Below are 22,688 nucleotides of genomic sequence, written 5' to 3'. Positions count from 1 at the left end.
GATGCTGAAGCCCACACAGGACCACACTTTGTGCCTTAGTGGTGGACCCGGGCTGACTCACTTCTTGGAAAGGGCCATGCATTAAAAGCACAATAGCATCCTTCTTCCAGCGGCCAAATTCGTTTAGCGCACCTTCAGTGACGTCATTCGGAAATGTCTTCACAATTGTGATAGGTGACTCACTTTTTCCTGTAGACGGTAGGTCAGGAGTGAATGAAATCAATTGGTTCTCTCCCCTGGCTTCCTCAGGTGAGTCAGAAGTCATTGGTCACAGGCGCTTAAAGAGCCCAAACCTGCTGAGAAGACATTGGGCCAATCTGATTATTTTCTCTCCTGTAATTGGTTTTACTCCATTGAACCCGATGAATTGCCTGGTGGTTTTGTCACCACGGGACACGGTTTAATCCACTTAGAGGGAGGCACTTGGCAGACTCTGGGGCTCACTCACAAAGCCTGGATCATCAGGATCATCTCTGGGTGATTTTTCATGGGGCGGAGCGAAAACGCCTTCAGTCCCTCCGTTGTCATCCACATGGCCTGCACCAGCCTGGCCAAGCCATCTCACCTGGCCCCCGCTCCCCCGCTGACCTTGTAACCAGGTTTCCTGCCTTGATTCCCCTCTACCCCAAAGTTAATCTCCGGGTAGTAGCAGCCTGCCCCTTTAAAAGATGTGGGACTCAGCTAAAAACACTGGTTTCTGCACAATGACTAAGACCTACATACCCTTTCCAGTCCCCGGCCTGCCCCCTGCAAGGTCTGAGCCCCTGTGGGCTTCCCCGCCATCCAGTGACCTCGGCCCTGCTCAGTACCCTCCTTCCACGATGGCTTCATTGGCTCCTTTCTCCCCACGCGCCTTCCCACCCCAGGGCCTTTGCACCTGTTCCTCCTTCATCTGGAATGGCCTCTGTGGACAAGGCCTCCCTCAGTCACCCCCCATCGCTCCCTGTAATGTGGTGTTACTCTCTGTATTTCCTCTTACATCATCACTCTCTGTCATACTCTCTCTTCCCCTGTTTATTGTCATTGTCTCCGTCACAACCTCCGGTTTACCGTTACTCTGATAAGTTTATTTGCTGCATAGCCCCTGTCAAACCTGAAGTGATCCCATCTACATCATCTGTTTGTCTTTGTTTCTCTCCCCCTTGCGACAGAAGCTCCTGAGGGCCCGGTGGCACCTTTGTCTGGTTCTCCGATGCCTCGGGGTTGGGCGCCGTGGCCCATTCACGGAGGGGCCTCAGGCTATGCTTGTTGAGCCAAGGGTCTGGTTCTGTGTCATTGGACAACCCTCAAACACAGGTGCTCAAGTGAAGGTTGTATTAAAGGGAAAATCATTGCTTCCGTTACCAAACCGTTGCACTTTTCTGTAAACTTTCAAAGCTGATTTGCTCAGGATTAGTGTACTTGGTAATCTAGTGACCTGCCCCCTGAGATATGAGAACTACTTCTCATATTCAAGAAGTAGGTCCTTTTGGTTCAAGATGGAGGACAGAACACATTCATTTACCTCCAGTTTCCTCTAAAAATCTAGGACAAATTAGTCAAGAAATGTGTTTGGGATGGCCCGTCCCCAAGGACAAAATGACAGAGGAAATGATACTGCAGCTATGGGGCCTGGAACGCAGAGGCTGAGAGCCACCAATTTAGCAGATGCTAGAGAGTGTAGTCCTGATTCAACAGTGGGTAAAACCTTAAAAACTCAAGAAACATATGGCTCCAGGTGGGGCTGAACACAGAAAGACTGGATGAAAGACTAAGCAGCAGTCAGACCTCCTAAACTGTCCCTGCTTCTCACAGCCTGGTCCCTTCCCTTGTACCGCTCCCTGCCTCCAGGCAGAATACTGGGGGCTTAGTCTCTGGAGCGGGTACAAGATCCCAGGGACACCGGGCACAGTTACTGTAGCAGGGAGTGAGGGGACTCTATTGAAAACAGAGGGTTTAACCAAATGGTTGACACTGCATATTGAGTCCCCCATCTTTTGTCCCCAGTTCAAGGCCGGAATGCTGGCAGCCGGGCTTGTCCTTACAGGCAGCAGACTGCAGGGTCCTCATGGAGAAGCCGCTAGCCTGTGTGGGGACCTACCGAGAATGACTCCAGGGTTTGCCACTTCAACAGGGAGACCAGAGACCCCAGCAGGTGGCCCACAGTTGACAAATTGCACTTGTAAGGAGCTGCCCGCCAGCATTTTTTTTGCCTGTTTCTTAAACATGGATGGATAGTTAAGACTGCCAACTGCCTCAGGAAAACTTTTCATATGACAGAAGAAAAAGAAACAGAAACAAAGGAACTTGGAAGAAAGAGAGACCGTGTAGGGAGAGACAAACTTTAGCAATAACAGCAAATTATCATGGATAACATTAACAGAGATACGAGAGAGGCTGGTGGAGCCATGAAATAATAGCAGGATGCTATAGCAAAGGAATAACAACAATAAAAGTAATTAATAATAATAGTGGGCACTTAGGAATGAAAACCATGATAGCAGAAACAGACATGTAGGCGTTGGAATAGAAAATTGAAAGAATTCTCCCAAAAGTAAAATTTTTTAAAAAATTATAAAGAAATAGCAAATAGAAGAGAAAAGATAAGAAAAATAGAGGATTAGACCAGGCAGTCCAATAACCTCATAGAGAGATTGAAAAGACAAAATATAAGAGGGGGAAAAAAATCAAAGAAATAATAGAGTTTCCTAAGACTGAAGGACGTGATTCAGACCGAAAGGCTATGCGAGCGCCCAGACAATGAAGGGAGATAGATCAGGGCCATGGTGACAAGGGGACAATGAAGAGCCTGGGAAGACTGAGAGAGAGAGAGAGGGAGAGAAGCACAAAAAGGAACTGTCCAAAGGCTCAGGGATCACAAATCATGCTGGCTCCAGATTTCTCAACAGCTAGAACCGAGTGGGGCCCTGGCTGCTACTCTGAAGGAAAATAAATCCCAGCTCAGAATGTTCCACTCAGTCCAGCAGCCAGAGTTAAGGTCTAAGCCATTTTACTTCACGCACCCTTTCTCATGAAGCTGCCAGGAGTTTTGCATTAAGGAAAGCGAGAGAGGAAACCAGAAGAACCCTGAGGGTCGGGGAACCAAGGATGGGAGTGGGGGGAGGCCCAGGGGCAGCAGCCCAGGGAGCAGATCAGTCAGGTTGCTGAGTGGTGTTCAGTGGGCTGATACAGCTGGGGATGACCGGAGGGAAAGGGGTGCGGGAGGTAGAGGAGGGTAGAGGGTGTCAGGGGTGACGGAAGGAGACTTGACTTGGCACGGCGAACACACAATGCAGTGTAGACAGATGCCGTCCCATAGACTTGTTCACCCAAAACCTGTATGATTTTATTAACCATTGCCACCCCAATCAAGTCAATAATTTTTATTTGTAAAAGGAAGAAAGTTTCATGAGAGATCTAAGAAAAGGAAACAAGACCTTAGACCACAGGATAGGAGGTTGGAGGATTTCAGTAGTAAAGTCATAGAAAACCAAGCAAAAGAAGAAAAGCAAAATGACGCTGAACTCTAGGGAAAACCGTGTGGGCAAGAAGGGCAGTGTCATTGCGGCGTGCCGTGCGGCTCAGCTGTGACAAGCACGTTCCTGGACATACTAACGCAAACACTGAATGTCCCCAGAAGGTGATGACCTTGTTTATGTGACTGTTGAGAAGAGAGAGGGCTGGGCAGTGTGAATGCCTGGGGGGGGGACGAGGGCTCTGGATAAGGGGCGCTCACCCTACGCCTTCCTCTCCCCCACGGAAGTCACAAACTAGCCTCCACACTGGAGAAAACAGAACAAACAAACCGAAAAAACAACCCAAACCAAAGTGAAACCCAGAAACGGAGCTAGATGCAGGCTGGCCTCCGGGGGGAAGGAGATACATATGAGAAGAATCCAACGGGGAGTGGGTGGCAGGTGTTGTTGTTTTTCTTGATAAGTAGAAAGGTTTGACTTTTAAAAAGTCTGTGCATTTGTCACTCTAATCAAACTAAAAGCAACTTTAAAAGGGGGCCTAATGCTTTTCTCTGGTGACGCAGCCATTCTGGGATGTTTTTCTGATGTTACTCAGAATGTCCTCTAGCCTCGGGGAGATTTCTGGGCTGCTTTGGGCCTGCGTTCCAGGGAGGGGCTGCTGTGTGGGTGTTGTTAGGGCCACGCCTTTGTCTCCCCTTCTCCCCTCGAACCCCCAACATCAAACAACAACCACCACAAACGACAGCAACAGAAAACCAGGCTCAGCTGGTGCGTGCTGCCCAGGGCTCTGATGACGTCACACGTGATACACGGGGAAGCTTCTAGGAGGGTCGCAAACTCACACACATGGCCAGGAGCATGGCTCTGATGAGAAAGGGCTGCAGGCGAGATTTTAAAAAATATAAGTAATGGAGGGAGCTTTCTGCCTCTGGGAGATGGTTTTTGCCACTTCTTTCCTCATCTTAGCAAAAGGGAGACATTGTTATTTGACTGCAGGAAATGGTTCAAAGTAAATTGATTTCCCGGACGCGCCTCGTGTGACCAGAGCGAATGATCTCAGTCGTGAAGACACAGGTAAGCCCCTAGGAAACTACCACTTGCTGATTTTATAATTTCAGGTGTGTCTAAATGTGCCTCCCCACTTTCAGGGCTAAACCTGCAAGAGGAGCCATCTTGTGCCTCCTCAGCATCGCCTCTTGGCAGTGGGAAGGGAGAGAAAGAGGAGGAAGACCGCAGGCTAACTTCAGGACGCATCACTCCCAGCGCAAGCCCAAGGGACAGGGACCCACTGATGGTGCAGGTGGGCACTATGATCTGGGGCTGCCTTGGCCCATCTGTCATCTGAGTTCCTGGCTTTGTGTTCCTCGTCGGTGGTGGTGTGTGTGCTGGGGCCTGGTTAGGAAAATGAGGAGTTTGCTTGTTCAGGAAGCCAGCTGAGAACACCTGGCGATCTTGTGTCCACCAGGAGCGTGACTCGCCTTCATACCCCAGTTAGTCATTAATGGAAGCTGACAGAGACCATGAGAAGAAGTGCATGCTCGGGAAAGAATCATTCAGAGCTCCAGACCTCATTTTCATGGAGGACCATGTTTTTGACCCTAAGTTTTTTGTACCAATTAACCGTTTCCCCCTATATGTTTTCCTTTGCACTTTGTTACAGGATGTGATTCCATCTGCCGGCAAGCCCGGTGACTGTTGTCCTCAGAACACCGTGGTTGGCTCGGGATTGTCGCTGCCACCTGACCCCCACATGCAAGCGGCCGGCAACAGCCTTCCATCCTGCGGCAAAGGTCTCGACATGGGATTTCTTGAGACTCAGCGGCCGCCCCCCCAGGAGCAAGTCCTGGCAGATCCCAAACCGTGCGTTGTTGTCTCGGATGCTCGAGATCCTTCACCGTTTAAGTCCAAAGGAAACTCTCTCCGCCGTGACGTTGCTACCTCTGTGGCCGCCGCCTGTACTTCTCTGGGGGCAAGAGGAGGTCACACAACCGTGGGAACTCACGGTGCAGAGCCACAGGAGCACGGCCGAGCTGCAGGGGAGACAGTGGCACACGGCTCCCCGGACAGAAAAGCTACAGCACAGGGCACGTCACCGCCGCTCCTGCCGGGGAAACCTTCCCAGGGGCAAAGACTCTCAGGTTCGGTCCCATCGAGGCCACCTGGAAAAACTCACCTTGAAATATCAGTTTCAGGACCAGGCTCCCACCAAGAAGAGGAGAGACCCAAGATGCTTTTTCCTTCCGAGGGGCACCCTGGGAGTGGGGAAATGCTTGTCCCCGGCCCTCCCTTGGGAAAGGACAGTGACATGTGCCAAGAATCTGGAATCATGGCTCTGAAGGACTGTGTGGTTCCTTCTAAGCCAGGGCAGTCCATGGAAATCCCACAAGCCCCTTCGAAAACAATCAAGAAAAGGAGTTTGGAAGGGATGAGGAAGCAAAGCCGAGTGGAGTTCAGCGACACCAGCAGTGATGATGAAGACCGGCTAGTGATAGAAATCTGAAGCTCCGGGGAAAGATGGGTCAATGGCCGAAACTGCCGATGCTCCCCAGTAAATGCTGCCCAGCTGGCAGGACACCGGAACCCTCGCCACGAGGCACCTAGACATTGGAAAGCCATTTTGGGTTCTTTCTAAGACATCCCCAGTGAGCTCCAAACCCCTGACTCAGCCTCACCTTGCCCAGCTCTCCTGGGGCATGTTCCACTGGTGTCCACGGCAGGGCAAAGGTGACGTGAAGCAAAGTCTAAGAACGCTCGGCACACGGTGACTGTGGCTGGACTCCCTGCGGTGTCCTTTGGCTCAGTCCGCCACGGCCTCCTCTGTGTAATGGCTTTAACCCTGAGAGCCGTAACCGCCCCGCGTATCAACACTTGAACACGGTCAAGTCCAGGCAGCTGACCTCCTCATTAGTGGACTGAGGGCGGGCACCTGTGGCATAGCTGGGGGATGGGGCATGCACTGGGCGCCAAGTCACTGCGGTTTGTACTGGAGACAAAATGCAGATTTATTCAAAAACTAAAGTTTGGTCAGAATGATTTTCCTCCTCCAGGGGAGCTGTAAATATACTCCCAAATGTGTATGATCTGGTGAAACGCTGATGATGTTTCCATGTCGCACCAACGGCCAATGCTTCCGTGAGAGTCAACGACGCAAGCTGTCCCGTCTCGTGCTCGGCGCCTCCTCTGTCGAGACCTCTGAAGCCCTCGGTTTTTCCAGCTCTTGCAAAGGAACGTTGTGTTAAAAGTTAATAGAACAGTCTCTGTAATGAGTCATTTTTCTGAGGGGGAAAAAATTCACTTATTTTCCTCTGATGCTCTTTGTCATATTGTGCTCCGAGCAATTTCAATTAGAGGGTTACATTTTAGTAATCGCTGCAGCTTAAATTGATGCCTGCTCATCGTGACGGGGGCCTTTTGGTTTCCTCCCAAAGCTTCAAGGATACAAAACTAATTGGAGTTTTGACGCTGTTTTACATCTCAGTAATTTTATTTTGGGGGCTTGGTGTTACTTTGCTGTCAAATTAAATCAGCCTTTGTATTGTGCAAGTCAGAACAGAGTGCACACACACAAAATCCCCCAGTGTTCCAAGTCGGTGCACCCCTGTGCAGAACAGAATAGCTCCTCTGCATCAGCCAGCCCACTGAGCAGAGCCTCAGGCATCCTGCCTGCTTCTCCTTCTCCTTAGTTGGCAAGGGAAGAACTTAAGGAGACTGGCGCTACTGCATTTCAGTTACATGTTAGACTTGGTTTTGGTACGATTTTGTACGGTCTGAAATTTAGAGCTGAGCACTTTGGGCCTACCTTTATGGAAGCATGGTCCGGTGACAGCTTGTACTTCAAAGGCAGGGATGCAGAACATCTCACACCTACGAACACACTTCAATGCATCTTTAACTGTGACAGAAGACAGTCGCTTTTCACGTAACTTCATGTGAATTTTCCAGTTTTAGGGTGATTGATGGAAAACTTGAATGAGGGACCGGCTAGCTTCACCTGAGGACTCAGACTGTGTCTGTGGTCATTTGACATGAGCTCATAAATGCCCCAGTGGTTTCAAGCCCAGTGATTACCGACCCTTTGAGTGAACCCTGCTACCTTGATGAGAGAGGCTGTCTAGGGAAGTAGCCCAAGTCCTGGACAGAGGACGAGTCAAGGCCTGACCTTGCCGTTAACTCCCTGGGAAATCTTGGTTGAGGCGCATGCCCTGTCTGTGCCTTGGTTTCTCCAACTGAGCATGGGAGCTGAATGTGTCTCCAGGCTCCCATCATTGTGAGGAAGCATACACTGCCCTCTTCTTGGCATAAGGGGCCTTGGTGGCTTGGGGGTGGTCCCCATGGGGAGAGATCTTGCACCCAAGAAGTTTGGGAGGGGAACCGAAACCAAAACTCTTTCTGCCAATTATTCCATGAAGAACTTGAGCTCAGAGGTGCTGCCCCTACTTTTTTCCAGAGTCCCAGATTTGGGGGTATAGTCATCCAGTTTATTGATCTTGGTTTATAATTCAGAAATTTTAAAAACATACCCAGAACACTACTATGTGAGTGGAAGACAATATGTCCATAGGCTGAACTTGCTACCTTGTCTTGGGAGGCACTGGTCAGGGGGAAAACCATCTCCCAGGTTCTTTTCTCTTGGGTGGTAGCTGAGTGGTCGACTGGTCTACCGGACCTAAGTCAGCCAGTCATAGCCGCATTGGCCCTGGCCCCAGCATGGTGGCGGAAGCTGTGTCCTTCTATGAGCTACCACTTTGGGCTGCCACATCCCAACCTCGATTAAATGTGGTGGAAAGTTGAGTTTGTCTCTTACTCCTGTATCTCTCACAAAGGTGAGCAGGTGGGCACACCGTCCTGTCTTAGCCAGTCATTTAGCTGGTGACTGATACAAAGCAAAGTGTACCTTACTTTACATCAACACGAACTGGTGCAAAGCTATATTTCAGTGGCTTTAAAAATAAACAAAAAATGTATTTTGAATGACCCTAGAGGAGCTGGCTATTGGAAATCATACTAAGGTAAAGATTTTTTTTTTCCTTTTTAGTGATTAAGTCTTTTATAAAGCAACAAACAGTCTCCGATTTTTATAAATCTTAATTCCCTATGGGTTTTCTTAAAGCAGAAAGCAATCCTAGGGATACATTTTAAGAATAACTTCAGTAACATATAACTCAGTTTGGGTTACTGAAAATAAAACTTCAACATTATTAGTTGATAATTACTACAGTTTTATATGCTATAAGCAAGTGCTGTGTGCCAGTTAAAGGAAAATGAATCTAGTTTAGAACAAGGGCAATCAGAGTTGAAAGATCAAGGACCCCCACTCTCCCCAGTGTGATTAATTTTATTGCCCCTTCAGGTAAGGGTCTTAACCCTGGTGCCTCAGTTTCCTCCACAGAGAAGAAATCCGGGGGGTGCCAGCATGAACTAAGACAAGGGTCACTTTGAAACCTTGGTGATTTTGGGGGGCAAAGTAGATGAATACCATGACCCAAGATGCTCAAGACTCACCACTAGGCTTATTTCTCCCTCTGTGCCTGCACCTGGCCAGATCTTACTTGTCAGAGGTGCGTGGAGGAAAGAGGTCTCACGTCTGCCCTTGGGGTGGGGAGGCCTCTGAAAGCCACACGGCTTTTGATGGACAGCTTTAATCCTCCTTGTCAGAAGGCATGGTGGAGTACAACTCATCTATCCTGTTAGGTATAACCCTTGAGATTCTGCACGAAGCTAACATCCCTTTAATTCATGACCCAGCAGAACCTGTGGTTCATTTACCAAAAAGTAAAAACAAATAGAGGGGTGGGGCGAGTGCCTCTGGATTCTAACCAAAACCCTGCCCATAGCATGGTGGGTATCCAAGGGCAAGGTGAGCGCTCCCTTTCAAAAGTCCCTCCTCCAGCGCTCCAATGGGAGGAGTTGCCTTGCAAAAATGTGTGGCAGCCCTGGTTCGTGGCCCGCAAGAGGAATGATGGGCAGCCTCCTGCCACAAAGTTTCTCCTTGACTTTCTGTGCATTACTGAAAACAATTACATTCTTTTATTCCCCCCCCCCCAGCGTAGATATTTGCCTTTTGCACAAAATTTTCCTGGGGCAGCAGGTTTTTATAGTTAGGGAAACTATCACGATCATCAGCCTGTGCAGCTGCTCGCCTCCCCAGACGGGATTTAACGCGGTGAGGCGAAGACAGTCGCCCTGGACTGGCGATCACGCTCCTTCCTACCACGGCGGCAAGGAGGGCATGTGGACTTTTGTTCCCTCCAGCCGTGATTCCCATCGCTCTTGTGGGGGAGACTCTTTGGCTTTGGAAACACTACATCTCTCTACACTCAAGCACAATTTCTTGTCCTGATCTTTCAGAACTCATTAAATAGAGGTGTTAGGACCCAGCGCATCTTGCGTGCTAGGTTTGTTCCCTGTACGAATCTCTTTACCCATGCTTTGTACTGTTGTGGGAATAGATGTAATTTGATCTGAAGAAGTATGGGAACATTTATTTGAGCATGACGCTTCACCATGGGGAGAGAAGGAGCCAGGGAAACTGTCAGTCTCTGTCCCCCACAGCCCTCGAGGATGACTCACATCCTGTGTGTGCACTCAGCTGTTCAGAACTTGCTGCTCTATCGATTATTCATAATCAGGGAAGCGGTTGGCTTCTTGATTGTTTGTTGAAACTTACTTCCTTCTTTCTATGGTTAAATTATTTTGTTTTGATAAAAAATAAAACTGAAAATGAAAATGGCTAGTGTGATTTGTTAGCGTTTTAACCAGACATACCATAAGCAATACCCTGTGTGAGCTGGATGTCTGATTAGTCCCAAGTACTTGACATCCTGTCCTCCATATTGGCAGCCCATTCTGCCCGATGAAAGGGTTGGGCGATGGCAGAGGGTCACATTTCCTCGTGCTGTTTCCTTTTCCCGCGTGTCTCACTTATCACTGTCTGCCATATTTTAGAGTTCATTACTTGGAAATGTAGCTAAAGGTGGAAGCCACATGAGGGCACTATCCTCAGAGCAATAATCCAAAACTTTCCCCCTTAGAGTTGAGGTTCCCTGGGTATTTAATGTTATTTGTTGACAGAGAAGACATCCTTTGTTCAAACCAGTATCTCCTTATGAAGATAACTCGAGTGCTCTTTGTAAGGATAAGTGTACCTGTTTTACACACCAGCACAATATACTTCTTCTCCATCTACATGTCTTGAAGGCACTCGAACCTGATGGAGACACAATGCCTTGAGGGGAAGACCGGGGATGGGAACACGGAAAGAACAGCTATACTCATTGCTGGATCTTAATAGCATCTTTGCTAACTCATCAAACTCTAAGAGTAATAAATTAATCCATCATTTCTAAGCTTCAGCCATTTGAGAACCATTGTGATGTTTTTCATCACATGTGGCCCACATGTGGGCATATTATTTGCTTAATGTGTTTATTGAAATCATCTCTGTCTTTTTTTAAAGATTTTATTTATTTACTTTAAGGGAGAGAAGAAGGGAGGGAGAGAAGGAGAGAAACATCGATGCGTGAGAAATACATTGATCGGTTGCCTCTCACACCCTCACATCTGGGGCCCTGTCCTGCAACCCAGGCCTGTGCCCTGACCAGGAACTGAACCGGTGACCTTTCCGTTCGCAGACCAGCACTCAACCCATTGAGCCACACCAGCCAGGGCAAAGTCATCTCTGTGTTAATGAAGCTATTATTGCCCTTAGTAATAATATCTGTGAAATGTCAGCCTTAATTCAGTAGTTACATATATGCATTCATATGAAAAAAATCTTAAGAATTGTTCATCCATGTACCAGTCAAATGCCGTCTTTATAAACACCATCTTGTCGTACACCTCCACAACCGGGGGGAAGCATTGAGTGACTCTAGAAGGCTCATACCTTGTAGTGTCCCCAGGGATTCGATATCCTGTTCCGCACCGCTGTGTCCCCATTTCTGCTCTGAAGCAATGAAACTGATGACTGCAAGTAGTGGTGTAAGTTTACTACGTTTCTTCGGCCAAACCTCACAGTTGGGTTGATAACATTCCTAGTCAAATACTTGTTGCATGTTTTAGTCTCAAAGGAGTCATCAGAACGTCCTATCGCATCAGTATCTACCCTTTGTGTTTCGGTGTTCTGTTGGCTGCTTGTTGGGCAATGGCACATGGGAAGGCACCGCTGGGGAATCCCACTCGGCCGCCAGGAATCCCACTCGGCCGCCAGCAACCCCATCAATTCCGCTGAGGCACCGGCTTCCATGCTTCTGAATTTAAAGCAAGTGGATTTGACTGTGCTGACAACCATGAAGAACAACTCCTGCCTGACGACACCCTGTCGGTCTTTGGACTGGGAACACAGGAGGATGCACTCTGGGCTGTGGCCAACATCTGCTTTCTGTCTCCCTCAGCGCCTGCCAGAGGCAACACCCTTTACGATCCCTGCCCGGAACTGGGTGGCTGGTTTCACATGCACGCATGAGAGAATGGATTCCTGGAGGGAAGGGGTGGTTTTCTATGTGCAGCATTGGGGGCACAGCGCCCCGGCCCTGCCTCTGGGCACTGTGTGGAATGGGCTGCAATGCTGCAGAAATGAGGCCTCATGGTTCCATGATAAACGGAAGGCCCAGGGGCCAGGCTCGTTCTTTCTATAGCGAGTGTTGCAGTTTCAGACAGGTTTACTCTAGGACTGTTTGCTCCCCTGCACGCATGTGCACATGCCCCCAGGCCCTCACCAAAACGTTCTCTTCTTGTTAAGATAGAGAACGGGGTGGAGTGGGGCCAGTGACCTAGGAAATGAGACAGTCACATGCATGACCTGGGAGAGATGTCCTGGCAGGCGGGGCCCACGGTGTCTCCGTCGTGGTGTTCCAGGCACCAGAAACAGTGCGTGGCTCGAAGCAGGTATGAGTGCAAGTTTGCTAAACAGAAACATGGAAATGGCCCCTGGGGAGGCAAGGAGAGGACAGGACAAATCTAAATGAGGAATCTGGCACAACCCCTTTCCTCCGGAAAGGTCTACTTCATTATCAGAGACGAGCAAAGACATCCAGAGAACTTTCCGTTCACCAACTTCAGAATTTAGCAATGATTTTCCTTGTTTACCATTCCATCCGTCCAACCAGTATTTATTGAGTACTCAGCATGCAGCAAGCGCACGAAGACATAGGAGCAAAAAAAGACTCACAGGGTGCACAGGGCTTTTATTTGGGGGCAGGGGGTATCAATTTATAAACCCATCTGGCAAGCAAATATGTGAAGACTATAGTATCAGACAGCGCCAAGAGCCAAGAAAGCTCTGGGGATGTTAGGAAGATTCTCCAATTCAAAATGTTAAATAAAAATAAACATTTAAAAAAAAACCTGGTGCCAATAGAGAAGCCGAAATCATCCTGTAGGTTAAGATCTACCTCCTCCGAGACACCCAATAACGTGACTTCTCCTCGAGTGCAGGTGGGAATAGCGCCAGTAAGCGCACCATCTGCCCGAGCCCGGTAACTTGGGGTCTACCTGCCCTGGTATGCTGATTTCCAGGCACCTCAACACATAGGGAATGAATGCGTCTTGGATCCCACAGCAGCAAAGGAAACCAGGTGGGCTCTGTTTTAGATCTAATTTTCTCAAGAGAAACCATCAAATATTTGATGCCTTGATGCTTTCAGTCCTGAGTTTTTTTTCTCAGGAAAGAGTATTGAGCTCGCCCTTAAAGGCCACGGTTCTCACAAGGGGCTGATTTTACCTCCCAGGGGCCATTGGAGAAGGTCTGGAGACAGTTTTAAACTTACAGCTTGGGTGAAGGTCGTTATTGTGGGCAGAGGCCAGGGATGCCACTCAGCCTCCCACAATGCCTGGGACGGCCCCCATGCCGCCCCCAGTGCTGAGGGTGAGACCTGGGGAATAAGGAGATGTGGTGGCCGTCTGTTAGACCTTATAACAGTTCAGTCCTCCCTCTGATGATGAGGCTGGAGGGGGAGAAAGACTTGCTGGGGCAGGGAGAGAAGGAGAGTCCAGGCTTCATGTCCCAGTACTCTCTGCACAACATAACCTCTGAACTTTGCAGTTAGGACATGCCTCTGGAGTCTACACACAATGGACCATCTATGAGATACGGTCCAATGAACCCCAAGCCTCACTTTTTTCACTCTTTAATCCACCTTGAAAAGGAAGAACTAGGACATTAGAAGGTATGTTTATGTGAACAGGTGCATGAATATCCAGTAGACATTCAAGAAATATTTATAGATCCAAAGATCAGATTTTACTGCAAGGGGAAATACAACCCATGCCGTCTCCCTTGACATCAAGAGCCAAGTGGAATGAATGAAATAACCAAGGATACTGGGCACCAGGAAGCTTCCGGGTCTGCCCGGGATGATTCTGTTTGTTGGTCCATGCTGGTTATTTTTAAAGGGGAATCTGAGAACCTGAGGATTTTGTCCTGGCTCGAGTCAGGGACACAGCTGTGACTGACGCCCGGGGTTTTAACCCTGAAGTCCAACATTCTTGCCCTGACATGACCACATTCTGTCTCCACAATTTTCCATTGTTTTACTTTTCTTGCTAAGAGTGTTAAAAAATGCATCATATGAGGGTTTTCCTCATTGGTGTTTGAAGAAGACCAATGGATTTCTGGTTAACTGGAAATGACCCAGAAAATAAAATTATCCAGACTATCCCATTCCCCAAATTTTCTACTTAATCAAGGTTTGATTGCATTTGTTTTGCACAAAGAAAACGTCTCTCCTAAGACCCTTAGACTCGAATACATGTGAGCAGTGCCTATGTGGTCTCGTCATTTATGCACTTGGATTGCTGTTTCGTGGGCAATTCGGAGAGGATCACAGGCAGAGACAAAGAAGATGTTAACAGCAAAAAAGACATCACCAGAAAGCCTTTGGAAGACAAACACTTCACATCTTCAATTACAAGACAACCTGATGCAGAGAGAGAATAAATTAGTTTAAAAACCTCCTGCACAAAGAGCAATGGAAAAATACATCACACGTACTTGTCCCTTTTGTGCTAAAAACAAGCAGTTTGGAGGAAACTGCTTGGGGCTGAATGTGTTCGTCTTATTATCTTTTTCTGGCTTTAAATTCTTAGGGGGAAGAAAAAGAGAACAAGAAAAAGAGATCAAGAAAAAAAAAGAAGCTTTCATTGTTTGAACAAACATTTTCTTGGGCATTGATTGTGTTGCCAAGCATCAGGCTATACTTTCTATGACTTTTTCTACTTTAAAAATTACCTTCAGTCATGCAAAAGAAACTTCTAGATGTCTCATTGCTGATACCAATAATGGTTCCAGAAAGGCCATTTCTTCTTAAGGTTTTGGACCAAACTCTTATGGTTCCATTTAGATGTGTAGCTGGGAATATCACTTGGTGTCCCTCTCCCCGCGCCCCACCCTCCCGCCCTGCCTGGGCTTTAGTGAACATCCATTTGCGAAGAGAGGGCCTTGGGTGACTAGGGTTGGTGAGAGTTTTCGGCTGGCTTTTCCTGGAGGGTGACGCTGAAATGCAGTGTGGTGAACAGAGGCTGGTTTGGAAGGCCCTCGGGGTCCACATCTGTGTGAAGACCACTAGGGAAGCAGGAAAGGCAGAGGGAGAGGTTGAGCTTTCACAGGATCAATGACAGCCTTGGCTGACCCAGGGCATGTCCTGGGAAGGGGTTGACCTTGGAGGAGGAAGCTTGGCAACGGAGGCACTTTCCCAAGGGACCAATGGCTAAAGGCTGCTGCCAACAGCCCTCCCAGCAGCTGGGGTACAGCCCTTCACTCCAGGGGAGCTGGGTGGCACGTCACAGGAAAAACTGTGATGAGGTCCCACTGGGGGCACATCCACCCTCCCCCCACCCCATCCATCCATGCCTCCAGCCAATGTTTATTGAGCATCTGCCACCTGCCAGACAGTACAAATTATTTACTTACCATGTGAGAAGGAGCCATAGGAGGCAGCAAAGAGAAAATAATTGAGGGAACCAGCAGAATCAGGGAATCTTTAGTCTGAACTCTGAAGGGTGACTTAGGACCTGAGAGAAAAGGGAGTTCCCAGCGGAGGGGGTTTAGATTGGAGGAAACGAAAGAACAACGGTGTGGCCCCAGGAACAGAGTGGGGTGCGTGGGGCATGTGAGTCTGCAGCAGGCGAGGGCCAGATCTGGAGGGGTTTGTTGGCAGAATTAAGGGGTATGCTTTCTCCCTAAACAGGACAACCGAGAAATCCACACCGTGCTTGTGGGCCCAGAAAGGAGGTTCTCCCGGGACTGGAAAACTGGAAACTGGCTTCAAATTCAAGTGCATCCTTCCGCCTGCAAGGTTGGCATTGTTCTTGAGAATGGGTGGGGCCTCAGATTAAAATAGCTTCTATAAAAGAGGCCTGAGAAAGAGCCTTGGGGAGCCATGTGGAGTTCCACACAGACACGAGCAGTGTCTCAGTTCGGCGCTGCGTTTGGGCTAACCGTTGTCATTTTCACGGCTGCCCATCCACACGGAACAGTCTGAGCCGTCCGATGCGACCCATCCAGGGCCAGTCAGCCACAAGATTTGAGAGCTGCCACCCATAAACTCTGATGAAGGTGGAGTCGGCTTGACTTGCCTTTCAAGTGTTGCATCCATCTGGATGCAAAGATGAAAGAAAAATAAAAGTCACTGTAACACCCAGGAGATTCCAAAAGCCTGAGTCAGCGTTGGGCGTCGTGGGCCCCGTGGATTAAGGAGGTCTGACTTATGTAGCGAGAGAGTTGAAATGGACTGGGATCTGAGCAAATTCCAGGAGGTCAGACTCAGCTTCAGACTGTCTTTCTTCCTCTCCCTCCCTCATTCCCCCTGCATCCAGAGAGAACAGTGGAGAAGCAGTGGAAAAACAGGCCGATTCTTGGTCGGAGGCCATGACGATTTTTGGTCCTGCTCAGGATTTGCCTCTGAGCAGGACAGAAATGTCTTCCTAATCCAGCTGCTTTCTGTCCCCCAGCCCCCTGCCGGAAACCTTAGGCCTTATTTAGCGTAGATCTGAAGTGTGAAAAGCTTAACCTTTTCCATTAGCAGCTGCGCTCCCCTCCACAGCGATATTCCAATTAAAAAGCCCATCCTGGGGTCAGTGCAGATGAGTCATCTTTATTTGGTACTTATAAAAATGGCCCACATGCAACAGGGGCCACACGAAAAATAAAACACTTCAGTGTGCGCTGTCTTCAAAGTGTCAGAAGACAGCGCTTCAGGGCTGGGGGCCTGGGACTAGAAGGTGCATATTGGTCTTTAATCAAGGCAGCAGTTGAGAAGGAGGAACATTTAACACATCTTAATTCCCCGACGTCTCACAGGTGGGTGGCCTGAAGCCCACGATGACAAAGATGGGCTTGTTGTCCCAGCTGTCTGGTACCTGCCTCGTCCTGTGCAGTTGACCCAAAGCTCAGTGATTCCCACAGGGGGTCAGGGGGAGATTAGAAGTGATTGCCAACACCCCTGAGCTGTGACAGCTCAGTTGTCACACGTGACCAAGACAGTCCAAACGTGTGGTCTCTTCCTGTGGGACACATCTGCCACCAATGGGAACAGAGAGCTGGGGCGGCATTAGTCCTTTGCCAGGAGAAGCCCGTGGACCTGGGAACACACAAGGACACACTGGGACAAAGGCTCAGAACCTCGCCGTGGACATTTCATCACTATTTCATCTGGGGGAGAACAAGCCCAAGGGAGGGAGGACGGAGGACAAAACCCCACAGACTGTCCTTTGATTTTGTAGCTGGGTTGTTGGAAATGAATGACAGATGGAATAAAACAATATGCTGCGGAGCAGGAGGGAACGGAAGGGTAGACATCTAATCGACTTCTCCCCCGGAACTTGGAGCCGGGGCTGGGGAAGCCAGATTATGAATGACCGCGGTGGTGGCAGCGTGCCAGGCGGGAGGAGCTGTGACTTTCAGTTACATACCTGTGTGTTTCCAGGGACAAAGACATCAGGCGGATGGGGCTCTGCCACCCCAGTGTGGATGCACTTGAGCCCAGGCATGACACTCCATAAAAATAATGCAGTTAGATAGAGAGTACTGGGGGCCAGCACACGGCGCGGGGCGGAGGGTAAAGCCTCAGTCTGCTAGGGCCCCACCTGGACAGTCCTCAAAGCGGAGCCCTGCACTAGCCCCCGGCCAGGGAGGCTTCTGACCTGCCTGGGACATGCTGGTACCTCTGGTTGGGTTCGGCTGTTTTCTACCCCAAAAGTTGGAGAGATGGAGGACCAGTCGTGTCTGGCTTTACATGGTGTCTCCGGAGTTCCCTCAATGTCAAGATAAGGTGAGGGGCACCCCAGGAAGGCTTTTCTGAATTCATGTGAGTGCTTTAGCGTCCAAGTTCAAAGACTTCTCTTCTGTTAAGCATCGAGTTTTTCTCTGGCTTTCAAATGAAAGACAAGGTTTTTGTGATGGGGTTGATTTCCAAGAAGGCATGATGATTTCCTTGATCAATAAAGTCCTTTGCTTTCCTGGAGAATTCCAACCCACCCTAACCACCTACACACTCACCTGGGCTCGATTTACATATTGAGTAGCTAATGTGAGCCCAGTCTGTGCCGGACACCCAGACCCGGAGTTCAAGACGGGTTTGGTCCCGCTTTAGGGAAGCGTGTTTTAGCCCTAGGCAAGGGCCTGTCATGTGGGAGGCTCCACACAAGACCTGTAAATTGTTCTGTGTAAGCTGGAATGTTCGTTCATTCATTCATTCATTCATTTGTTCATTCATTCAACAAGCCTTTCTTTCCAGAGTGTCTGATATATGCGGCGTCCCCGTTGTCTTGTCACTAGATAAAACAAAGGGCTGAATGAGAGCAAGTTCAATGTCTGGCTTACACTCACAGGCTTTGGAAGCAGGCACACCTGGGCTTCCGTCTGGCTCTGCTCTGAAGGGCTGTTCTCCATGCCTCAGCTTCTCCTTCTGTGCAGTGGGGACAGGAAGGCCCACCTCTGGGGTTTACCACAGTGAATGCGCGCTTCTTGTCCATTCCATAGTGGTTCTGGTGCCAGGGCTCCTTGTCACCTTTGAAAACGATTGAGAGCCCTAAGGAGCTCCTGCTACAGAATCCCTATTACGAAATAATGATCAACATTTAGCGTGGCATAAATGAACACTGAGAACATTTAACGTTACTTATTAATTAATTCATTTAAAAATAGCAATAATAAACCCACTGCAAAATTTTTTAATTAAAAACAGCGGTATTTTCCAAGCCAAGAATTCAGTGAGGAGCGAGGCTTTGTTTTCCGTTTCGTGCCTCTCTTTGACGGCTGGTTGTCGCAAGATCGCACTGCAGGCGGCCTCTGGAGAACTCCTCGGTGGGTGCTCGTTGGAGAGGCAGAGCGTAAAAGGCCAGCAGCGTCTTCGTGTCATTGAGAAAACGGTGGGAGCTGGGGACAGACCCCGGCCCACACTGTAAGCACCACCGTGGTGAGTTGTTCGAGGTCCACCACAGCCCTCCCGGGGAAGCGCAATTTTCATGCCCATTTTACTGATTGGAAAGTGAGGTACAGGCAGGTTAAGGAACTTGCCCGGGGCCACACCGTGGGGAGTCCCAGACCTGGCCTTTAAATCCAGCAGTCTACCCCTGGGGTGTGCTGTTCTTGGTAACTGTCAGCAGCAGGGACATCCTTCTGTCCCACCCTCCCAGGGCCAGCTCCTCTCAGTGCCCGGAGAAGCGTCTGGAGGGAGGGATGGCATGGGAGAACCCATCGGAGCTGAGGTCGAAGGATTCGGAAAAGAGTCATTAAGGATCCAGACATTTCTTTAACCGCCCAGTTGTGCTGGCACCTCTGTGGGGACTCGAGATTGCTCACGGAGGGTCTGCAGCCTGGAGAGCTGTGGGAAACCCCCCAGCCCTCTGTGGAGCCCTGCCCCCCACGGCCTGCTGGGGTGGGGCTGAGCCCGATCCACGTGTTCTGGGACAACAAAGAAACAGGACAGGCAAGGGGCAGGCAGAAAATGTCACCCCAGCACAGGTGTCTCCCCCTCTGACCGGGAAGGTGGGTAGAGGATTCAAATGACCTGCAGCTGAGGGGACACTGAGTTCTTCCAAAAGCAGTGGGATAGTTCTTATACTTTTTTTTTTTTTTTTTTATTCACAGGCCATTTACTTGTGGGGCCTAAAATTCTCTACAGACTTTGCAACACCCCTGTCCCCATCTGCCCGTTAAAAAGAAAAAACAAGACAAAAAAAACCCCAGCCACACTAGAATTCAGGGGAAGAAATGAGATTGTGTTTTGAGACACAGGCAACTGGATTTCTTTGTTTTATTAGTGTGGGCAAATTATTAATTCAGCACAGAAAAAGCATAGGACTTTGCCATATCAGAAATCATCGATCCTGCAAGGGATCGTCACTAACCAGGATGACAACGATGTCTTATGTTTGCATGATTAATGCATGATTAATATAGTAATCATTTTGTTTGTAATTTTGAAAAATATGTATTATTGCTTTATATCCAATATGTATATACATACACATATTTTTTCTTTTTCTGTTTTTAACAAACATTTTATTTATTTATTTTTAGAGAGAGGGTTAGAGAGGGAGGAAGAGAGGGAGAGAAACATCAATTAATGAGCAAGAGAAACATTCACCAGTTGCCTCTCGTATGCCTCCAACTGGGGATCTGGCCCAAACCAGACATGTACCCTGACCGGGAATCGAACCAGCAACCATCCAGTTCTCCATGCCAGCCAGGCCACGGACAAATCTTATTAACTACATTGTTCAATGGACTTCACATGTGTCTGTGGCCACCACCCCAGTCAGGAGACAGAAGACCTTCAGCACGCAGAAGACCCTCTCGTGCCCTTTTGAGTCCATTACTGTGCCTTCCATGCCCGAGGTGACCGACCACTGCTCTGACTTTTATCACCATAGGTAAATTTGGGGCACGTGATTTCAATGTACTTACCTGGTCTTATATATCTTGTCCTGTTTCTTATTTTTTTCATGAAGTCCTGTGGGGCTAAGGCCCACTCACGCTGCTGGGTGTTCATGGAGCCTCTAACCCCAGCTCACGCACAGCACATCAGGCCGGCGTCATCCGCATATCCCGCCCCTCTCCAGGCTGCCTCAACTCTGGGCCGCGACACTATTTGCAGCATGTTTGTATGTGGGAATCTGCCGGGTTTCTCAGTTGCTGACACTGTCCCAGGTCAAGTTTGAACGCTGGGGTGGGGCTGTGGGGTTACCACGTGAACCTCTTGTATGAGTATATACTCGACACTTTTGCTTAATTTGTGAGTGCCTCCCTGTCAACAAGGATTTGGGGGGATGGGGGGCTGTGTGGCCATCCTTTCTGGATGGAGAACCCTCCTCTCCCCATTAATCTGACTCAAAGAGCCCCCCCCCCCCCCCGCACCTGCCTCTGAGCTGTACTGGGATGATACTGGTGAGTGTGGTGAGCTCACAGTCACTCCGGCGAGAAGTATCCCCTTGCCTTCCACTCAGCAGCCCAGAAATTCCAAGACTGGTTGTGGGGTGGGGTGGGGTGGGGGGAGCCGCAGGGAGGGAAGCAAGGTGAGAGAACAGTACACGTCGTCGGTAAAGTCTTCCTCAGTGTGTCAGCGCCAGGGAGCAGGACGGCTGCTGCCCCGGGAGACAACTCTGTCTCCTTGGCCTCACATGCATTCCGACTGGGAAGGAGTTCCTGGAGGTCTGCAGATGGAAATGTTGGAAAAAACATGTTTTCCCTGCAGAAGGCAAAAGTTTACGGACAAAACAACCCGAAAGGCCTTGGAAGCATCCTTCCGCCTGTGAGGCCGCCTGCCCCACCCGAGGCGCCGACTTATTTAGGCCACAGGAAAGCCTCCTGATCTGTTCAATTTCGGGCCGGTCCGGAAGGTCGGACTGGGAGGATTTAGTAGCCGAAATCTTTGATAGAAAAAGAAAATAAATGAATAAAAGAAAATAATCACTGTCCTCCAGGACGTGTAGCATGAAAAATATCAGCAAAATCTTGATTCCATCGTAACTCAAACCAGATGAAGAGAACTTCACATCCAGCTGCCTACCGGTTGCTCTGATTTCCTATCGATTCGGGTGGAAATGACATTCACAGGGTGGTGGAGGCACCCCGCTCCCCGGCCCCTGGGGGGCAGAGAGGAGGGGGTGACAGGCACAGGCTCCAGGGTGAGGCAGGATGGAGCCAAACTCGTATTTTTTCATGTATCATTGCATTGTATCATTTGTGAAAAATCATTTACTCTTCCCGAGATTCAGTCTTCTCATCTGTAAAATGGGGTAGTAGCTGTTCCCGCCTCACAGGACTCCACGCGCTTTAGGTTCTCAGTGCTGAGAGGCACACGGAGATCAACACCCAGAAGGTTCTCGTTCAGAGTGAGCTCTTTCTCAGTTTTCAAGCCACAGGGTCCCAGTGGGGTGGTTACAGCAGAGAGCCCCAAGGTCAAGGGGAGCCGTAGGGGAGCCATGGGTGTCTATCCACGGCGCGTGTGGTCATTGCGCATTTTTCCTTTGAAGTCGCATGTCCTCCTCCAATCGTTTGTCCTGCAAAAAGATGTTCACGTGTGCAGCAAAACACCTTTATGGAGATGGACACCGTTTGTAACGCAGCACCGTGACCCAGTGGGACTGACCTGCATGCCCGTCAGCGGTCAAGGGGAAATAAGCCACCATGCGTCCAATGGGTCGGAAGGAACGGGTAGATCGAGAAGTATGATAAAGGAGGGCAACCTCATCCTAGAAGAAAGTGTGGGACAATATTCACAGGGTGCCTGCGCTTTTGTGAAAATAAGCAAGAAGCAATAATGTGCTGGAGTGGAGCCTAGAAGGAAATGCTGAGAAGACTGTGTACGAGAGGTTGATGGTGGCTTCCTCCCCGGAAGGTAGCGTCAAAAGAAACGAGGTCAAATAATTAATAGGCCCACGTGGGCCCTTTTGAGAGCAGAAGAGGTGGGTACTTCTTGCAACCTGCCCGGCAGGTATCGAGCTGGAGCCCCGAGAGCCGGGGGGCACGCCCTGGGGGACACGCCCCGGGGGACTCTCCTTTTTGTCCTCAGGGACTCCCGACTCTCCTTTGCTAGTGACGGGATTCAAGTCCAACCCACTCAGCTCTTGTCCCTTTCCCTGAGCCCATCACTCACTGAAACTGTGGCTCATCTAGGCCTGGACAAGGGAGGAGGGACCTTGGGGACTAGAGCCACCCCTCAGGGACAAAGCGCCGCCCAAGCTCTTCCGGGGGGAAGGGAGCATGGGTCTGGGAAGGCCAAGCCAGCAGGT

At 49.4% G+C, this 22,688-nt stretch overlaps 1 protein-coding gene across 3 annotated transcripts in view; it reads left to right on the top strand.

Annotated features, from left to right (window-relative positions):
- ZNF831 (zinc finger protein 831) overlaps window positions 1-10,119 on the top strand; it is an 89,078-nt gene extending 78,959 nt beyond the window's left edge. For all 3 annotated transcript variants that reach the window (XM_024559323.4, XM_045194985.2, XM_045194984.2), the window contains exons 5-6: window positions 4,604-4,755; window positions 5,116-10,119. In XM_024559323.4, the coding sequence (XP_024415091.2) occupies window positions 4,604-4,755; window positions 5,116-5,955 (992 nt within the window). In that variant the 3' untranslated portion in view covers window positions 5,956-10,119. The remainder of the gene's footprint in view (window positions 1-4,603; window positions 4,756-5,115) is intronic.
- The last annotated feature ends 12,569 nt before the right edge of the window (window positions 10,120-22,688 follow it).

The sequence above is a fragment of the Desmodus rotundus genome, chromosome 6, assembly GCF_022682495.2.
Source record: "Desmodus rotundus isolate HL8 chromosome 6, HLdesRot8A.1, whole genome shotgun sequence".
Classification (NCBI taxonomy): domain Eukaryota; kingdom Metazoa; phylum Chordata; class Mammalia; order Chiroptera; family Phyllostomidae; genus Desmodus; species Desmodus rotundus.
This window is presented reverse-complemented; position numbering and strand designations above follow the sequence as displayed.